General features: G+C 47.1%; 2 protein-coding genes across 2 annotated transcripts in view; both read left to right on the plus strand.

Annotated features, from left to right (window-relative positions):
• Positions 1 to 131: 131 nt before the first annotated feature.
• Positions 132 to 13,697, plus strand: RSAD2 (radical S-adenosyl methionine domain containing 2). The gene is made up of 7 exons (XM_083730751.1): positions 132 to 855; positions 1,753 to 1,914; positions 4,373 to 4,602; positions 5,841 to 5,990; positions 7,082 to 7,114; positions 9,840 to 11,362; positions 13,345 to 13,697. The coding sequence occupies exons 1-6, from the start codon at positions 573 to 575 to the stop codon at positions 10,002 to 10,004; spliced, it is 1,023 nt and encodes a 340-aa protein (XP_083586877.1). The 5' UTR covers positions 132 to 572; the 3' UTR covers positions 10,005 to 11,362; positions 13,345 to 13,697.
• Positions 13,698 to 16,605: 2,908 nt separating this feature from the next.
• Positions 16,606 to 17,975, plus strand: part of RNF144A (ring finger protein 144A) — a 65,717-nt gene continuing 64,347 nt past the window's right edge. Inside the window, exon 1 of the mRNA XM_083730781.1 lies at positions 16,606 to 17,060. The gene's annotated coding sequence lies outside the window, so the exon portion shown is untranslated. The remainder of the gene's footprint in view (positions 17,061 to 17,975) is intronic.

A 17,975-nucleotide genomic window follows, 5' to 3' on the forward strand; every position in this document is an offset into this window, starting at 1 on the left:
GTTTTTTTAAGCGTGCAGTTGGTGACAAAACATGGACTTGGTGTGGGGGAATGTGCGCTTGAAAAGAGCATACTGTAATGGGCAGTTTTAAAAATGGGGGGGGGGGATTGAGCATTCAAATGACAAGACAGTATCAGCAGGGGCACAAATTATTTGAGGGTGGAATGTGCTCCATTTCTAGACTTCCAAATCATATTAAACGCCAGCTTCACTTCCGCAGTCGGGACAGATAAGATTCCGCATGAAAAGTTAGGCTCCCTTTTGCACAGAAGTAGAGTCATGAATGAATCCCGGCTGTATACTAACTAAAAAGGAAAGACTCCTGCTAGGTGTGTTCTCTGTGTGTGTTGTGTGCGCGTGGGGCTGCTAGTGGGTGCGCCTTTGCATAGGCAGCCGAGCGAGTCCTCGTGCCCTTGGCAACCCCGAGCCAATTTTAGTTTCTCGGGAAATGGAAACCGAAACTCTCCTCCTCGCAGCCCCGCCGTCCCGTTATCTGCTAGCTAAAAAGCCGCCGGCTCGCTCCCCGCCGCGCACTGAAGCCTCGGAGAGGAGCGCCTGTGTGCGTAACGAGGATGATGCTCTCGCCTCCCCGCCACCTGCTCGGCCTCCTGCTCCGCGCTCTGGCCGCGCTCTGGAGCAGCCTGGCACCCCTCTGGCTCTGGGGGGCTCCCGGGCGCCGCCTGCCCGCCCCGGAGAAAGGGAGCCCCTCCGGGACGCCGGTGCCGCTCAGCGTCAACTACCACTTCACCCGGCAGTGCAACTACAAGTGCGGCTTCTGCTTCCACACAGCCAAGACCTCCTTCGTGCTGCCCCTGCAGGAAGCCAAGAGAGGGCTCAGCTTGCTCAAGCAGGCGGGTGAGTGAGTGGGTGGGTGACCCGGGGCTGTCTGGCTAGCTAGCAGGGCTGCCCACCTGAATAAAACATTGGGGGCACCCAAGTAATCGATCACAAGATGCTATTTGCATAGCAATGCCCATCAACTTTGGGCAGGGTGGGTGGGTGAGCCAACATCTCAAATATTTTATGGGGGACTGGAAGGGCCCTCGGCCCCTAGGAGTTGGCTCCTGTACTAGCTAGATAGCTGGTGCTTTTCCTCCAGGAGGGAGTCCTGCTGTTTGTTGTTTAGGCACACAGTAGTTCAACCATGCAAAGGGGCAGCGGTGATGGGACCTCTTGATGTTTGTCTCCCTCGCAAGTTCAAGTGGATTTGTATAAGATTGCAGCCTAGATTAATTGCACACGGCCTTTCGTTTGCAATAATCAAGACAAAACAATTGCATTCCAAGACTCCAAACTCTTCTTTTGTATATAATTTTATTAAGCTTTCTGTTTTACAATTTAAAATACTCATTTTACATCCTTAAGATATCACTGACTTCCATTCTTCTCTTTCCGTGGTTCATTTTACATATCATAAATCCCTGCATATTTTACCCCCCAAAAAAAACTTTACCATTGAGTACAGTCCTCCATTATTGCATCCATCAAAACCATTTTATACTGATGAATTTGTCTTAATGCTGCCGGCATGTTCAGCTGTACACAATTATTTTCCATATATTCAATAAACTTTAAACATATGTTCTTCTTGTTCTCTTATTCAATATGTTAAGTCTGTGAGTTGTGCATAAGCACGACTCTGGCCTCTTCTTGACCTGCAGGGGCCCAACACTTTCCTGTCAGCCCTCATGACAATACACACAAACACGCTTTCAACTTACTCTCCCCCCCCCACCTACTTCTGCATCCTAGGCATGGAGAAAATAAACTTTTCAGGAGGGGAGCCGTTTCTGCACGAGAGAGGAGAATTTGTTGGGAAGCTGGTCCAGTTCTGCAAGGAAGACCTTCAGCTGCCGAGCGTTAGCATCGTGAGCAACGGAAGTATGATCAAGGAAAGATGGTTCAGATGCTATGGTAAGAGAGAGCGCAGGAGAATCATAGAGTTTGAAGGGGCTGTGAGGGTCATCTAGACCAACCCTCCCTGCTGGGCAGGAATCTTCCTCCTAATGTAGGGCTCAAACCCACGACCCTGAGATCAAGAGTCTTGTGCTGAGCTAGCTGGACATAGGTGCTTTACTTTACAAGTAAAAGAAATAATCTCCCATTTACCACAAAATGATAAACACTAATACAGTGGTACCTCAGGTTACAGACGCTTCAGGTTACAGACTCCGCTAACCCAGAAATGGTACCTCAGGTTAAGAACTTTGCCTCAGGATGAGAACAGAAATCGCACGGTGGCAGCAGGAGGCCCCATTAGCTAAAGTGGTACCTCAGGTTAAGAACAGTTTCAGGTCAAGAATGGACCTCTGGAACGAATTAAGTTCTTAACCTGAGGTACCACTGTACTAATAGGGACCCTGTTCTCTGAATGTAAATGGAGGCAACGGAGACAGTCTATCCATGCACAACAGGACAATGACTATATCCCTACAACAGCTTTGGGACGCGGGTGGCCCTGTGGGTTAAACCACAGAGCCTAGGACTTGCTGATAGAAGGTTGGTGGTTCAAATCCCTACGACGGGGTGAGCTCCTGTTGCTCGGTCCCTGCTCCTGCCAACCTAGCAGTTCAAAAGCACGTCAAAGTGCAAGTAGATAAATAGGTACCGCTCCAGCGGGAAGGTAAACGGCATTTCCGTGCGCTGCTCTGGTTCACCAGAAGTGGCTTAGTCATGCTGGCCACATGACCCGGAAGCTGTATGCCGGCTCCCTCGGCCAATAAAGCAAGATGAGTGCCGCAACCCCAGAGTCGGCCACGACTGGACCTAATGGTCAGGGGTCCCTTTTACTCTTGTCTGCTTTTGCTCAATAGCATTTGATGCTGAATGCATGACTACTCACATAAATTGAATTTTTAGTGCAGCCTTTTTGTGTGCGTTTTGGTTTTTTCGTGTGCATTTTGGTAGTCAAGACATTAATTGGTAGTTGCTGGAAGAATGAGCCTGTTTATTCACTTGCTTTGATGCTGTGCTTATCTGCAGACCTTGGGTTGCTGGGCTCTTGGCCCAGAGAGAGAAACTTATCTGTAAGCTCTGGATAGTTGCCACCTATGGCCTCACTAGGCAGGTGAATGGGTGGGAGGGTCTGGCATGCTGCTTTGTGTATAAGGAATGTGTAAAAGTTTGCTTTTACAAGTCACGGTGAGCTCCCATATTTGTGGTGTTTGTCCCGTTTCTCCAAAGGCAGTAGAGCTGCTGCAAAGGTTGGGCTGTAAGTTCACTCTTTCCTATAATAGAGCACTAGAATTGACCACACTGGCCTTTTTGACATCCACCTTTGGTATCCCTGCACCAAACCACTCCAATGAGCTGGTGGATAAGGACAGCCGTTCCTCAAGAGGCGCGAACAGCTCAAGGCTGCTGTTCCAGACATTCTGAAACCTTGAACAGGAATCTTTTTCTAGGGAACAGAGATACATGACGTTTTGTTTCAAGGCCCATTCTTTTTCATCTGTTTGAAAATGTGTTATTAGTCCTTTATCCTGCTTAACCTTCATCTAGTGGCTGGGGGCAAAAAAAAAAAAAATCACATTGTTGATTTGGGGAGTGTTTTCTGCTCTGGTGAGATTTCCCAGGTTTTCTCTCACACCAGGGATGCTCTGAAAAGGGGAAGGGATGAGAAAATCTGGACTGAGGGACGGGGAAGTATGAGGAGGATGTGAGAACAGAATTAACGGAGGCACCAAAGCTTGTCGTCTGTGTTACCCAGCAGTATGGATGAGCCCTAATTTATATCTGCTTGTTTTTGGCCTCAGTTATAAGTTGCTCTGTTTGGGCGATTGGATACCTGTTCAATTAATTAATTAAAAGCATCTAGGTTTATTAGTATTTTAGTTAAACTCCCATAAGTTTGCCTCTTCCAGGGCAACCAGCAAGAGGGGCAGTAATGCATTAGATTTGTTGAATGAATTAATTAATGGTTGTCAAAATAATGTTGAGCTCGATTGACGCTTTATTAAGGAATTTATAGGTAAATGGAAGAACAGTTAATTACAATCCAAAAGCATATTGTGTGCTGTTTTCTGGTCCGGCCTGTGAAAATAACCCCGTACTTGGGATTGAATAGGATGTGAGTCATTGGCCCATAGTGTGGATCAGGGCTGCCCCAAGACATTTTGCCACCTGAGGCATACCCCAAAGTAGCCCCAGGAAACAAGGGGTGAGGGAAAGATCTATGTCATGAACAAGGAGGGAAGAAAGATCAACATCAGGAACTGCTGCCCTGGTGGATCCTGCTGCCTGAGGCAGTCACCTCACCTTGCCTCATGGGTGGGCCGGCCCTGAAGAAAGATCTGCATTGGGATCTGCTGTCCCTGGGGCTCTTGCCTCACCTTGCCTCATGGTGTTCATGGGTGAACATTGTCTCTTTCAGGGAAATACCTAGACATACTTGCAGTGTCATGCGACAGCTTCTGCGAGGAAGTCAATGTTTTGATTGGCCGTGGGCAAGGGAGGAAAAGCCATGTTGAGAATCTCCAAAAACTGAAGCAGTGGTGCCAAGATTACGGTGTGGCTTTCAAAATAAATTCTGTGATTAACAGATTCAACATGGAAGAGGATATGAACGAGCACATTAAAGCTCTAAACCCTGTCCGTTGGAAGGTAAGAACCTCTTCTTTTCAGCAAAATGCTTTCATTTCATTATAAGATTTCTTTCCTGCCCTTCACCATGAGGTCCCAGAGCACATTAGAACATAACGGCTGTGTGAGGCGGCATATCCCTAAATACCAGCTGCTGTGAATCCAGCAGAAGCAAAAAAAAACCACCATGGTATATACAGACCTAAAGTAAAGTAAGAAGAAAGGATAATGTGCTCAGCGGCAGGTTTATATCTCCCTGTCTTGAGTTTTCACATGGCTCACAGGAGAAAAACACCAGCTGCGGTCATGTTTGACTAGAAAGTACAATAATGTTCTTGTGAACTCCATCCCTGACAGAGGATTGCTGCAATGCACTCAGGTTCTGCTTACAAGCTTCCTATGAGCTTCTGGTTGACGACTGAGAACAGAGTTCTGGACTAAATGAAAGTTTGGCCCTAGGAAAAGAGCACTGGTTGTGTGGCTCTTCCCAGTTCTCAGTTGGGCCAGGAGCTTCCATTGATAAAGCAGACTCATTGCTTCAGAATTTACGCCCAACACAGTGGTGATGATGAGGCTAGACATACAGCTGCACAGCCGCTTTCGCCACATTCATCCTCTACACACGCATAACCCCTGAAGAGGCTAGTGATTCTGTTGCTGCTCTAGGAGGTTCATGGACCTACTGGCTGGTGTGGGTGGCAAAATGCTGTGGCTGTGTTTTCTCATAGGTGACAGTAAGTGAGCCTCTAGTCACTATCGTATAGTTTAAAGGTAAAGGTAAAGGGACCCCTGACCATTAGGTCCAGTCGTGACCGACTTTGGGGTTGCGGCGCTCATCTTGCTTTATTGGCCGAGGGAGCCGGCATGCAGCTTCCGGGTCATGTGGCCAGCATGACTAAGCCGCTTCTGGCGAACCAGAGCAGCGCATGGAAACGCCGTTTACCTTCCCGCTTGAGCGGTACCTATTTATCTACTTGCATTTTGATGTGCTTTCGAACTGCTAGGTTGGCAGGAACAGGGACCGAGCAACGGGAGCCCACCACGTCACGGGGATTCAAGCCACCGACCTTCTGATCAGCAAGCCCTAGGCTCTGTGGTTTAACCCACAGCGCCACCCGCGTCCCTTATCGTATAGTTTACCCGTGTTCTATTACTGTGTAAAAAGAGACTACCGAGAGTCTCTCCATTAGATCATTATTTTGCCACGGTGTGTGTGACCAACAAACATCCTCTCTTAATCATACTCGGTTGTCTCACAGGTATTTCAGTGCCTGCTCATCGAAGGAGAAAATACAGGGGAAGAGGCTCTGAGAGAAGCAGAGAGATTTGTCATCAGCGACGAAGATTTTGAACGATTCCTGCATCGCCATAAAGATGTCTCGTGCTTGGTGCCCGAATCTAATCAAAAGGTAAAGTTCTTCTAATGCGGACTATTCATCATCTCTGAGAAAAGACCTTTTTATCTTGAAAACTAGAAATGCTAATGGTTTGGTTTTGTATTTTGAAAGGAGCTTGCTACCAGAAAAACGCAGGCACAAAGTTTCTTGCTTTCCCCGGTTAGAAATGGGGGCCACGTCGGCTAGAATTCTTGTAAACTTGCAGCGCTGTATGATAAGCACTCCAGATGGGTAGGGCTTGGACGGATAGGTCTATCAGTGGAAAACATTAAGCCTTAACAATATGCGGGCATTGCAGCAGTGTTAAAGCAGCTTCTGATGCAGTCTGTTTCATCAGAGTGTAAAAGCTAAAGGAACCCTGGATGGTTAAGTCCAGTTGAATTCAACAATGGGGTGCGATGCTCATCTGGGCTTTCAGGGAGCCAGCATTTGTCCGCAGATAGCTTTTCCAGTCATGTGGCCCACATGACTAAACCGCTTCTGGCGCACGGAGCCCTATGACGAGTGCCAGAGCACATGGAAACACCATTTAACTTCCTGCTGCAGCGGTACCTATTTATCTACTTGCGCTGGTGTGCTTTCGAACTGCTGGGTTGGCAGAGAGGGTAGCTTTGTTGGTTTACTCACTTCTTAAACATTAGCTCATTTTTTTCAAAATAGTTAAGAGGACAAAATTGCAGTAGTAATAGAGCTGTTGCTGATGAATGCTTTCACCAGGGCCATGTATTATTTTATAAATGTGAGGTGTAAGAAAAGAAACTGGGATTGGGTATAGAATTCAGCATTCTGAAAATCTTAGAGGGTCCCCCACCACACACACTTAATGTTTGAAGATAAAACATCCCCTTTATGTTTCCTCTCTGTTGAATTTTAGATTGAAAGCACTTTAAGACAGAGAGTGGCCCTCTTATACCCATTGAAGTTGTTTTTGTCTTAAAGCATAGATCAGTTCCATGTAATTTATATACAGGTTTAAGTTATTAGAAAAACAACAATCCTAAAGCTTAGGTAAAATCTGTCATTATTACTGTTCACCAATCTTCAAACCTACAGATATATTTTAATATTATTATTTTTTCTCCATCCCCCTTTTTATTTAACAGATGAGAGATTCATACCTAATTCTGGATGAATATGTAAGTTGTTTTCTTTTGTTGTTTTATTTACCCCGCCCCACACAACCACAACTTGAAATGTTCATTCCATCTATGGGGCAAAATATCAGCCTTTGCCCTACACTTACTTGGTTGGACGAGTCTTACTTAAACCAGTGTGGTGTAGTGGTTAAGAGCGGTGGACTCATAATCTGGTGAACTGGGTTTGCTTTCCCACTTCTCCACATGCAGCTGCTGGGTGACCTTGGGCCAGTCACACTTCTCTGAAGTCTCTCAGCCCCACTCACCTCACAGAGTGTTTGTTGTGGGGGAGGAAGGGAAAGGAGAATGTTAGCCAATGTGAGACTCCTTCGGGTAGTGATAAAGCGGGATATCAAATCCAAACTCCTCCTCCTCCTCCTCCTCCTCTTCTTCTTCTTTCACAGTTCCATCTTTACCTATCCTACATCTGATGTCACATATGAAATCTGCGGTGTGGTCTGGGGGAAGCTGCCTCACAGGCCAAATTAGGAGACCCACCTTGCCACTGTTCAAGATTAACCACATTTTCGGGTTTGAACTAGGGTTACCAGATGTCCCCGCTTTCCGGGGACAGTCCCTGGATTTGCAAATCTGTCCCCGGACAAATTCTGTCCCTAGAATGTCCCCAGATTTGCAAATCTGTCCCTGGGAAACGTGGCAGCCTCAGCAGCCCAGAGCCAGCCTGGTAGCACAGTTGGCTCTGGCTGGCTTCAGGAGCTTCTCGCTGCCATGGCGCCCGCCATTTTTCCTCACCAGAAGTCCCCATGTGATGTGTCTTGTGAAATCTCCTGCCCCCTTCCCCCTTTGTTTTGACTGATCGGGGGAAACTCGGGAGTCGCAGGCAGGTGGCTGTTACCCAGTTTTTTTTAAAAAACTCAGTGCATTTATGTTTCACAGGGTGCAAAAGAAGGGCTTTGCACCTTTATACAATATGCATGTATGCTTGGATCTTGGGTCTTTTGCCTCAGCATCCCCACTACTGACTCCCTACTCCCTACTCAGCTTCAAAAAAAAGGGGGGGGTATGTCCCCGGATTCATTGAAAAAATATCTGGTAACCCACAGTACACTGTGGTTAATCCAAAACAGAAGTGATAGTTTTTGATCTTCTTGTGACTGTGCTGGTGGAGAGGAAAGGCAGGCTTAATGAAGCTTATCCCTGTAATGTGTGAATGGCACTGATGCAAGTATTTACAATTCCAGTTTATATTTCATTATGATAAAATTAAAGTAAAAAGAGGGAATGGTACATCCTGTGGAGGAACCCAAGGAATTGCAACAAAACAAAACAATTGGGATACTGCACAGATACCCGCCATGTTTTTTTTTCACACTTGGATACCGGAAGTATTTATTCATTTATTGAATTTATATCCCACCTTTTTCTCCGTGGAGTTCAAGATGGCTTATATAGTTCCCCCATGCCTCGTTTAATCCCCACAAGAACCCTGTGAGGTAGGTTAGGCTTAGAGGGAATGACTGGCCCAAGGTTACCCAGCGAGCTTCATGGTTGGGAATCAAACCCTGGAGTCTCCCAGCTCCTAGTCCAACATTCTAACCACTGCACCACCAGCTTTTAGATGGGGTTCGTGAATAGATGACTGTGCTTGGCTGTGCAGCTCTGGAATATAAATTGATTCAGCTTGAGGCTTCCTGTATTTTGATGGAATACAGCACCTATACCTGAGAGGATCGGTAGTGCCCCTGTCCCTGAACATTTCCCGGTGTGTGTCTAGTGTAAGGTTGCCAGATTTTTTTCCAATGAATCCAGGGACACTTTTCAACTTCAATGGATTTTGTACGGGGACTGATTTGTAAATCCAGGGATTGTCCCCAGAAAACGGGGACATCTGGTAACCTTAGTCTAGTGGTTAAGATTTGTGCTGTCAGCATCCTGATGTTTTAATTCCTGACCACACCAATGTATCAATTCATCATCATCATCATCATCATCATCATCATCATCATCATCATCATTATTATTTACCCTACCTAGGAAACCTACAGTCCAAAGTGTGTGGTTTTTTTTTTTGGGGGGGGTAGTTGCACATCTCATTAAAAGTGCAAGGTTGTAATGTGACAGCAAATTCTGTTATTGGCTGGAATGTACATTTCTAGTACCTGTTCTATTTCACCTGCATACACAAGTACTGCAAGGCGGTTTCAAAGGGTTGTGTAAAAATACAGTGTGGCAGGGTAAAGGTAAAGGGTAAAGGGACCCCTGACCATTAGGTCCAGTAGTGGCCGACTCTGGGGTTGCGGCACTCATCTCGCTTTATTGGCTGAGGGAGCCGGCGTACAGCTTCCGGGTCATGTGGCCAGCATGACTAAGCTGCTTCTGGCAAACCAGAGCAGCGCACGGAAATGCTGTTTACCTTCCCGCTGGAGCGGTACCTATTTATCTACTTGCACTTTGACGTGCTTTCGAACTGCTAGGTTGGCAGGAGCAGGGACTGAGCAACGGGCGCTCACCCCGTTGAGGGGATTCGAACTGCCAACCTTCTGATTGGCAAGTCTTAGGTTCTGTGGTTTAAGGGTCGGAAATGCATTTATTTAAAATGTTCCTCTGTGGATCTTCACTGCATACTTCTTTACATACATTTGGAGTAAGGCACCAGGGGTGTCCCAGCAACTTTAATCTCAAGTGACTGGGATGTGGGTATTTGTTTTGTGGATCTGCTATATATGTTCTTAATTCTCCTCTCTGTCCGCCCCTCTCCACCCAGATGCGTTTTCTAAACTGTGCAAATGGCCGGAAAGAGCCTTCCCGATCTATCCTGGATGTAGGTGTAGAAGACGCAATAAAATTCAGTGGATTTGATGAAAATATGTTTTTTAAGCGAGGAGGAAAATACGTCTGGAGCAAAGCAGATATGGCACTAGAATGGTGACCAAACCTGTCTGTTTACCACATGTGCACTGAAACCATGAACAGTATCCATTTCTTCCACCCTTGAGAGAGAACGATATGTATTTTAGCTTCTTTGGGTGTGTGGTAGGATTTTCATGACTGTGGACTGCTGCAAGCAAAATAGGTGTACATTTCCCCACAAGTGGGAATTAGCTTTCAGTCACTGTATATTTAAATAGTGGCTTGCACCAGCAACAAAAGCAGCACGGTTTATACATCGGCTTGGATAAAACACCTCCCCAAAGACTCAAACACAGAAGAAGATTTGAACTACCACACCAAGTCTTCCTAAGTCTTTGGGTTTGTAGAGGACGACTACATATTAACCAGCAATACCTAACGTTAGTGAGGCTTAAATGTATAAAGAGGAAGGCCCACGGTGTCAAGGACACAAGCGCTCAGATACTTATTTACCTGCACGGAGGCAGCTGTCATCAACACTTTCAGATAAATGCTGTTAAGTCGAAGATATAGCCGGGCATCAAGCAGACACAGACATCACTGGAGCATTACTAAATTACCAAGAGTGAAAAGATTGTCTTTGGCGAAGACTTTAGCAATACATAGAAAACTAAATATGCTACTGCCAAAAAACCAGGGGAACTCTCAAACAGACTAATGTCCCAGCAGTGGCTAATGTGGCATTGGAACACAGCAGAACAAATAAATTGGCACAAGCTTTTAAATATATATATATAGGTGTGATCGCCATTTATTCCATACACCAGCAATGATCTGTTAACTCTGGCTGGACACACGTAGCATTATTATTTTGTAAAAGGAAACTATGATTCATAGAATTGTAGAGTTGGAAAGGAGGCTGAGGATTGTCTCGTTCAACCCCCTGCAAATGCAGGAATAGGCAGCTGTCCCATGCAGGGATCGAACCTGCCACGTTGGTGTTATCACCGCAGTACTGAGCTATCTGGCAACTTCCAGATTATGTGCTGTGTCACACCTGAAGCTTCAGCTATTGAGAATGCAGCAGCTAGAATACTGATGGGGGCAGAGAGGGCTGGCAGTGTGTGACCACTCTGCTAGATCACCTGCACTGGCTGCCTAGGTTCAAGTGTCTTGTATTAATATACAAAGCCTTTGAACTACTTGTGCCCAGGATACCTTAAAGGCTGCCTGAGTCCTTATATCCCAGCTCCATCAATGAGATCATGTGGAGGAGCAGGATTTGTCCCCCGTATTTCAGAGGTCCAACTGGCCTCGGCTAGAAGTCAGGTGTTTAGCGATGCTAAATGTGTGTGTTTTTTTGGGGGGAGCTATTGGGTTGTTGTTTTATTTTTATTATGTATTTTGTGGTTTTATATCTTGATTTTATACCCCCAGGTATATATGTTTTTATCAAGGTAATTTTACCAAGGTAATTGTTAGACCCTGATGATGACCAACCCATAGCCTATTTGTCTGAAAAATTAACCACTACGGGACAAGTTTTGCCTCCCTGCATGCGAACAGCAGTGACTGCTGCCACTCTGATTACAAAAGCTGACAAGTTCACCTTTGGACAGGAAACCACGTGCGTCACTCCTCATGCTTTGCCAGCATTGTTGGACATGAAAGGAACTTATTTTTCTATCCCCCTTTGCCAAGCACTGCTCATGCACCTGCAGTTGCAGCTTCGAGTTACTGAGGTTCTTAACCCACGCCTCCAGACTTCTTAACCCGGTTATGCCACCATCTATGGGAGAGGATGGGCCTCCAACACCTGACTGCATATATTCCAGCAGGCCTGATTTGAAGAATGAAGCAAACCCCAGACAGTATCAGATTGGACTGCTACGATTGATCTACACCAACCCCTTCAACTCGCCATCTCTTAGTGCCCTACAGACACCGCCTCACGCTTCTCACCGCATCGGCTCGGCCCCACCCACCAGACAACCACCCTGCTGGAAGCTGGCATCTCTACACACGGCAAGAGAAGAATCCAGCGTGAACTAAAAGAGGACATTTTCTTTTCTTTCCCTTTGAATATGTAGCTTTGTATATAGCTTTGTGGGAGGTACCCTCCTTATTAGAAGAAGAAGGTATTAGGATATATCCCTGTGCCCAAATGATGCAAGTAGGGCTGGGGGGGGGGGCATGGTTTTAGCCGGGATGGTAGTCTTCTGATTTCTGGCCATCGCCGCGCCCACACCACTTAGGGTAACCCAGAGGCTAATGAGAGAATGGGGTGCCCGCAACACGCAGAAATGGAAGCCTATTCTGCAAAACCAAACCAATTGCATGGTCTGCACCCGGGACCTCTGTGACCTACAGATGCTTTGGGAGGATTACCCCTCCTCCCTGTGCCTTGGAATGAGTCCTCAGTTACGACCCCGATTTTGGGTTCCGCCGGATTTTGGGCTGCGTTAAATTTGACAGAAGGAGCCTGTGGCTTTAACACTTCTGACCATGGTGTAGCTATTCGACACCTGGCAACAGAAAGAGAGAAAGTAGCCCATGTTCCTGTCCCAACCTGGAACGGATGGGACATGTCTTGGTTGACTGAGTGGCTTCCAAACCTTGGGTGGCTTAGAGGACTTGCAATGATGTTAATAGACTAATCTTGCTTCTTTTCTGCTCCTGTATACCCTGCTTAACGCAATGCCTGCAAAATATGATGCATAAAATGATGTTACGAACGATTCGGCCCCAGATTACAGCACTGACACGAGAATACCAGCCAGTACCTTGGGACGAGCCAAAAGGCTGTCCAAAAGAAGAGTAGGGAATGAAGGAATGGGTTTCCCAAACCCCAAAACTGACTGTGCAGGCAGTTTTTAAACTGCACCAAAATCCCCATTTCTCCTTAGCTAAAATGCATAAACGTTAGCCGTTGAGCAAATGCAAAACAAGAACACATCTCTCTCCCTTATCAGTTTGATGGCAAGACTGGCCTTGACTTTACCAGTAGAACAGACACAGACATATGTCCTGACCACAAGTGACGCAGAGACCCAAGTCTGGGACTAACGCCAGAGCATGTTCTCGGAAGTAGTGACCTCTTGCTCCAAGATAGGAGTAGGAACAGGAATATCCTTTTATGGTCAGAAGTACAGGAAGGAAGATCCTTTTGTGGTTGAGAGTACCAGAGGAGGAACATATGTGATGTCAACCTGTGTACGTACGCCGGCATGGTTGGGCTCCTAGGGGAGGAGTGAGAGGGTGCCTGGAAGATATATAAACTGCATGAAACCTGTCATTTCTTTGTACTTGCTGTGGACTCACCACGCAGGTTCCTTCTGCTATCCGGAGAGCAGAATAAACTCTTTCTTTGAAACAACCTCGGTGTCATTTTGACTTCCTCCTGTCCCGGAGCAACGCAGACCCAATCGGTGAACTCCAATAAGGCTACAATATAAATTCAATAAATAATCCACTGGAAAAGATGTGCCTATTTGGTTTACGTTTTATTAAGATTAGGCAGACATCTTGAAGATTGTTTTGTATTGTTTCGTTCTGTATATATTGTCGTACACCACCTTGATGTTTCTGATGTGACATATAAATACTTTTGTAAACTAATACAGGCGAACGGTCATAAAACTGGAAAAACCGTTGCTTGTTTCTAGTGATTATGTATTTTTTGTGTTTTTATATTGTGATTTTATGTTGAAGCCACCCTGAGAACTGTGGGTATAGGGAAGTATAAAAATTTAATAAATAAAAAACAAACAAACAGTAGTGTTTTTTTTTTTAATAAGATGGGGGATTACATGCGCTTGTGTGTTAGTCAGTGAAGGAGCCGCTGTAGGGAGCTTGCTCCCCTCCTCTCCCACCACCAGAAAGAACACTGGACTCTCCTTCCTTGAGATTCCTGCATTGCAGGGGGCTGGACTAGATGACCCTTAGAGGTCCCTTCCCATTCTACAAGTCTATGATTCTATGGATAGCAACTGCCAGAGACCATGAGATTGCAGGCCCCAAGCACGGAGCACGCTCTGACCATCAACAGGGCTGTTGGCCTGCATGAGTTTTGAGCTTGTTATTGCTGCTGTCAACAACTTGTAAGCTGGCCTGAGAATAACTGCATTTCAAAGACAAGCCTAAAATCCTCAAAAAAAAATAATAATCATTTTTTATTTGTATGCCACTTTTCCAGTTAAAAAAAATGCGCAAGGCAGCTTACAACATGACAAGATTTACATAATTTAAAGTCATAAACAATAAATAAACCACATCAAAAAATACACAACCAAATGGAAAACAATTTCCACATAAATCAAAATCTAAAACTAAGAATACAGCATTAATATCGCAGTTTAAAATGACATAGGTAAAAAATAACAGCAACTTAAGATTTAATGAATATTCCGAATGACAATGAACCTGGGCAGGTACTGTAATGCTCCATTATGCTACAATCCTTTCCATTTGAGAGGGATTTTATTTTGTCCCTTTAACCACACAGCCTAGTCATATTTTGAAAGATGAATTTTAAGCTGGTTATGATGACCCGCGTTACATCGGCAAGACACCAATTTAGACCGAAGCCACAGGCTCTATATAAAGATGTATCGTTTGCTGCCGGGACAAAATAAATATGTAAAAAAAGAACTTCTTGAATGGTAATTCTCTGAATCACTATTTTTATTGCCATAACCATAATCATATACAACAAAGTGTGTCCAGAAATTCTCCCATCCTTATTATTTCTTTTATGTAGGCCTTTGACATTAGTTTCCCCCCTCCCAGCCTTCAAAATATGTAAGAAGAAATTATGGGGCTTGATTCCACAGCAGTTTAGCCAAATCTGCCCTCTCTTCAGATGGAATCTTGCCTAAAAAAAGTTTGCAAGTCTACACCCAAACCACATATATTTCATTATGGATTGCATCGAGCCTTAAAACCTCAAAGCCACCAGCACACATGTTGCAAGAAGCGTGATGGCGTCTGTTCCAGCCTTACTAGCAGTGCTACTCTACCATTAAAACCGCTGCCCGCTGTTCATCCAGAATACAGTGGTACCTCGGGTTAAGAACTTAATTCATTCCGGAGGTCTGTTCTTAACCTGAAACTGTTCTTAACCTGAAGCACCACTTTAGCTAATGGGGCCTCCTACTGCTGCCATGCGATTTCTGTTCTCATCCTGAAGCAAAGTTCTTAACCCGAGGTACTATTTCTGTGTTAGCGGAGTCTGTAACCTGAAGCATCTTTAACCCGAGGTACCACAGCTGAATGTATTACAGCTTGTAGAACCGAATCTCCTAGCTCAGTTAGCCAGCAATGTAGTTTTCCTGGGCAATTCTGCACAGAGATTATTCCTGATGCCCCAGAGAACGATCTAATTAGCGTGTTGATCTTGCTCATAATTAGTATTTTTTTTTAAAAAAAATGCTATAAGCTTTGAAATTGCCAGGCTTCCATTTGCAACTGGCATTCATTGTTATGAACAGATAACCCATTCAGAACATCACCAGACACTTCAAAAATGCTGCCCACTTGATTGTGCTTGATGGGAGTGTGAGGGGAGAGTTAGTACCTCTGGTGGGGGAGACATGTTGTGGTCCTCCTGCAGTAGTTTGCTCCTCCTCCCCCCCTTGCACTCAGCTCTCACCTGTGGCTCCTATAAGCTGTCAGAATGTGACAGCAGCCATACCCGGGGAATGGCTTCAACTGGCTGGCTAAACCAAGCGAGGGCAGCCGATAGGTATCAAAACCTTAATGAGTGAAGGCAGGCTCTGGAGGATTGAGCAGACAGAACAATAGTGGGTCCAACAGCCGAGAAGGCAGTTTCTGCACATGCTGTAGAGCTGGCATCCCCAACCTGCGGCCCTCCAGATGTTTTGGTCTACAACTCCCATGATTCCTAGCTAACAGATGGGAATTGTAGTACAAAACATCTGGAGGGCCAAAGGTTGAGGATGCTTGCTGTAGAGGGAAGTGAGGAGCACATATGGGTCATCAACTTGGGAAGGTAGCCCATCTAGAAGAAACGACCGTAAACCTGAACTGCCTTGTGGGATATCTTCAGGAGAAGAAAAGTCTACACAAATCCCTAAGGTGGTTGGATGGCACCTCCTTCCGGCAACTCCAGCAGCCAAACTGGTGCCAAACGTATTGCTCTGCTTTCCTTCGGACCACATCAGCGAGGCTTGTCATCTGGGCAGCCCAGGTGCTCCATACACACTGCCCAGGGGAAACAATGAATGTGCCTATTACCTTTCTCCATCTCGGGTTTCCAGATGTTGTTGTACTACAAACCCCAACCATCCCTAGCCAGCAGGGACCAGCACTCAGAGATGACGGGAGTTGTAGTCCAACCCCACCTGTGTACTTACAGCAGGCTAGTTTCTACTCATACTCATCCTACCTATATTGGCCAGGGAAGACACAATTCCCTCCTCGCATTCGCACTGCCGCACAACCCACCCAGAGGCGCTTTTTCGCAACGGGTGAAGAAACCGCGCTCCAGCTCCTGGAGCGCCATCCGGAGGCCTATCCCGACCAAGGGGCGCTGTGAGGGGCTGCTACCCCCCAGCCAGCCCTCTTCTCCGGGGGCGCTTCTCCTTCCCAAGCCGGAGAAAGGAGACCCTCACCACGCCAAGCCTCCGCCCCGTCTGAGCGAGGCGCGAACTGGGGAGTCCGGCAGGGGGCGCGTCCTCCCCGCGCGCGCGCCGCGCCCCGACTTGAGCGGCGCGCTTCAAAGCCCAGCCGCCGCGGCTGCAAAGCCGCCGGAGCTTAATGGCGTCCTTGCGCTCAGCTTAGCTGCTCCCTTTTCCTTCCTTCCTTCCTCCTCCTCCTCCTCCTCCTCCCCTTCCTTCGGGGAGGCGGGCAGCGGGCAGGAGGAGGAGAAGAAAAGGAGCGGCGGGAGAGGGAGAGGCAGAAGCGCCCAGGCGCGCGGGCAAGACTTCGCCGGGAAGGCAGCCGCACACAATGCGCCAAGAGGCAACACCCGGGCAAGGAAGCGCGGGAGACTGAGGCGCTGCGGTCCAGGCGAGCGGGAGGAGGAGGAGAAGCAGCCGCAGCAGCAGAGCAGGAGGGAAGAGGCAGCGGCGGCCCCAGTCCCCCCTTCTTCCCGCGCGGCGGCGGCGGCAGGAGGGTAAGGCGGCGCGGCGCGCTCGGCTTTGTGTCTGCTTGCATCCGACGGGGATGGCGCGCTCGCTAGGCCGCTCGCTTGGGGATTGGCGAGGCGGCTCCTTCTCCGAGGCGTCCGCACCGACACGCGCCTTTGTGTTTCCTTCCTGGTGACGAAGATGCGGGCATAGGAGCCCCTTCTTAGGGCCGAGGTCTCCCTTCGCCCCCCTCCCCCAAATAAAATATTGGAGGGGGCTCCCCCCCCCCACAGTTTATGGACATTGCCGTTCCAATGGCTTGTGCGCACCGCCACGTCTTGTGATGGATTACGCCGGGCGGAGCTTACCTGGTCCCCCATCCCCAATATTTTGTTCAAGTTGGTACCCCTGTGCAGGGTTAGATTTTAGCCCCCACTCCCCCAAGAGGTTGAGGTGGCGCCTTGGAGAAGTTCACTTTGCCCCACAGGGCGGCTGGGAATGCGGATTTCAGGTTCTCGCCTGTCCCTCTGGCTGGGTCGGTGGGTGTGCCTCTTGGGTGGTGGGCATCCGTGTCTATTCTCCTCATTCTTCTCCACCAGGCAAATGAGCGTAGGAAGTTGGATCCGGCACCTCTTAACGCTTCTTGATTTATAAAGTGCTATATAGGTAGCATCTCCCTGAAACAAAAAAATATATCCACGCAAGTCGTTGTTCGCCAAGAGGCGCAAATTGATTTTGTGTTGGTTATTTATCTCTCTTGGAATTGGTTTTCACGTCCGTTATTTATTTCCCTTAGCTGGCCTGCATGCTGGCCAATAAATGAGGGTGTATGGGGAAAGACCTTCTTGATTGGCACCCGTGGCAGGTACAGATGGCTGTGGAAGTACTTTATTGCATAGCTATGGGGCATCTTGTTGCACAATGGGTCATTGCATCTGGCTGTTGACCCCAACAGGATCAAC

Source organism: Podarcis gaigeae (genome assembly GCF_964106915.1).
Source record: "Podarcis gaigeae genome assembly, chromosome: 3".
NCBI lineage: Eukaryota > Metazoa > Chordata > Lepidosauria > Squamata > Lacertidae > Podarcis > Podarcis gaigeae.

Coding starts and splice junctions, on each gene's coding strand:
- RSAD2 (XM_083730751.1), top strand. CDS start 573: ATGATGCTCTCGCCTCCCCGCCACCTGCTCGGCCTCCTGCTCCGCGCT. Junction 856..1,752: donor CAGCTTGCTCAAGCAGGCGG/GTGAGTGAGTGG, acceptor TCTGCATCCTAG/GCATGGAGAAAATAAACTTT. Junction 7,115..9,839: donor ACCTAATTCTGGATGAATAT/GTAAGTTGTTTT, acceptor CTCTCCACCCAG/ATGCGTTTTCTAAACTGTGC.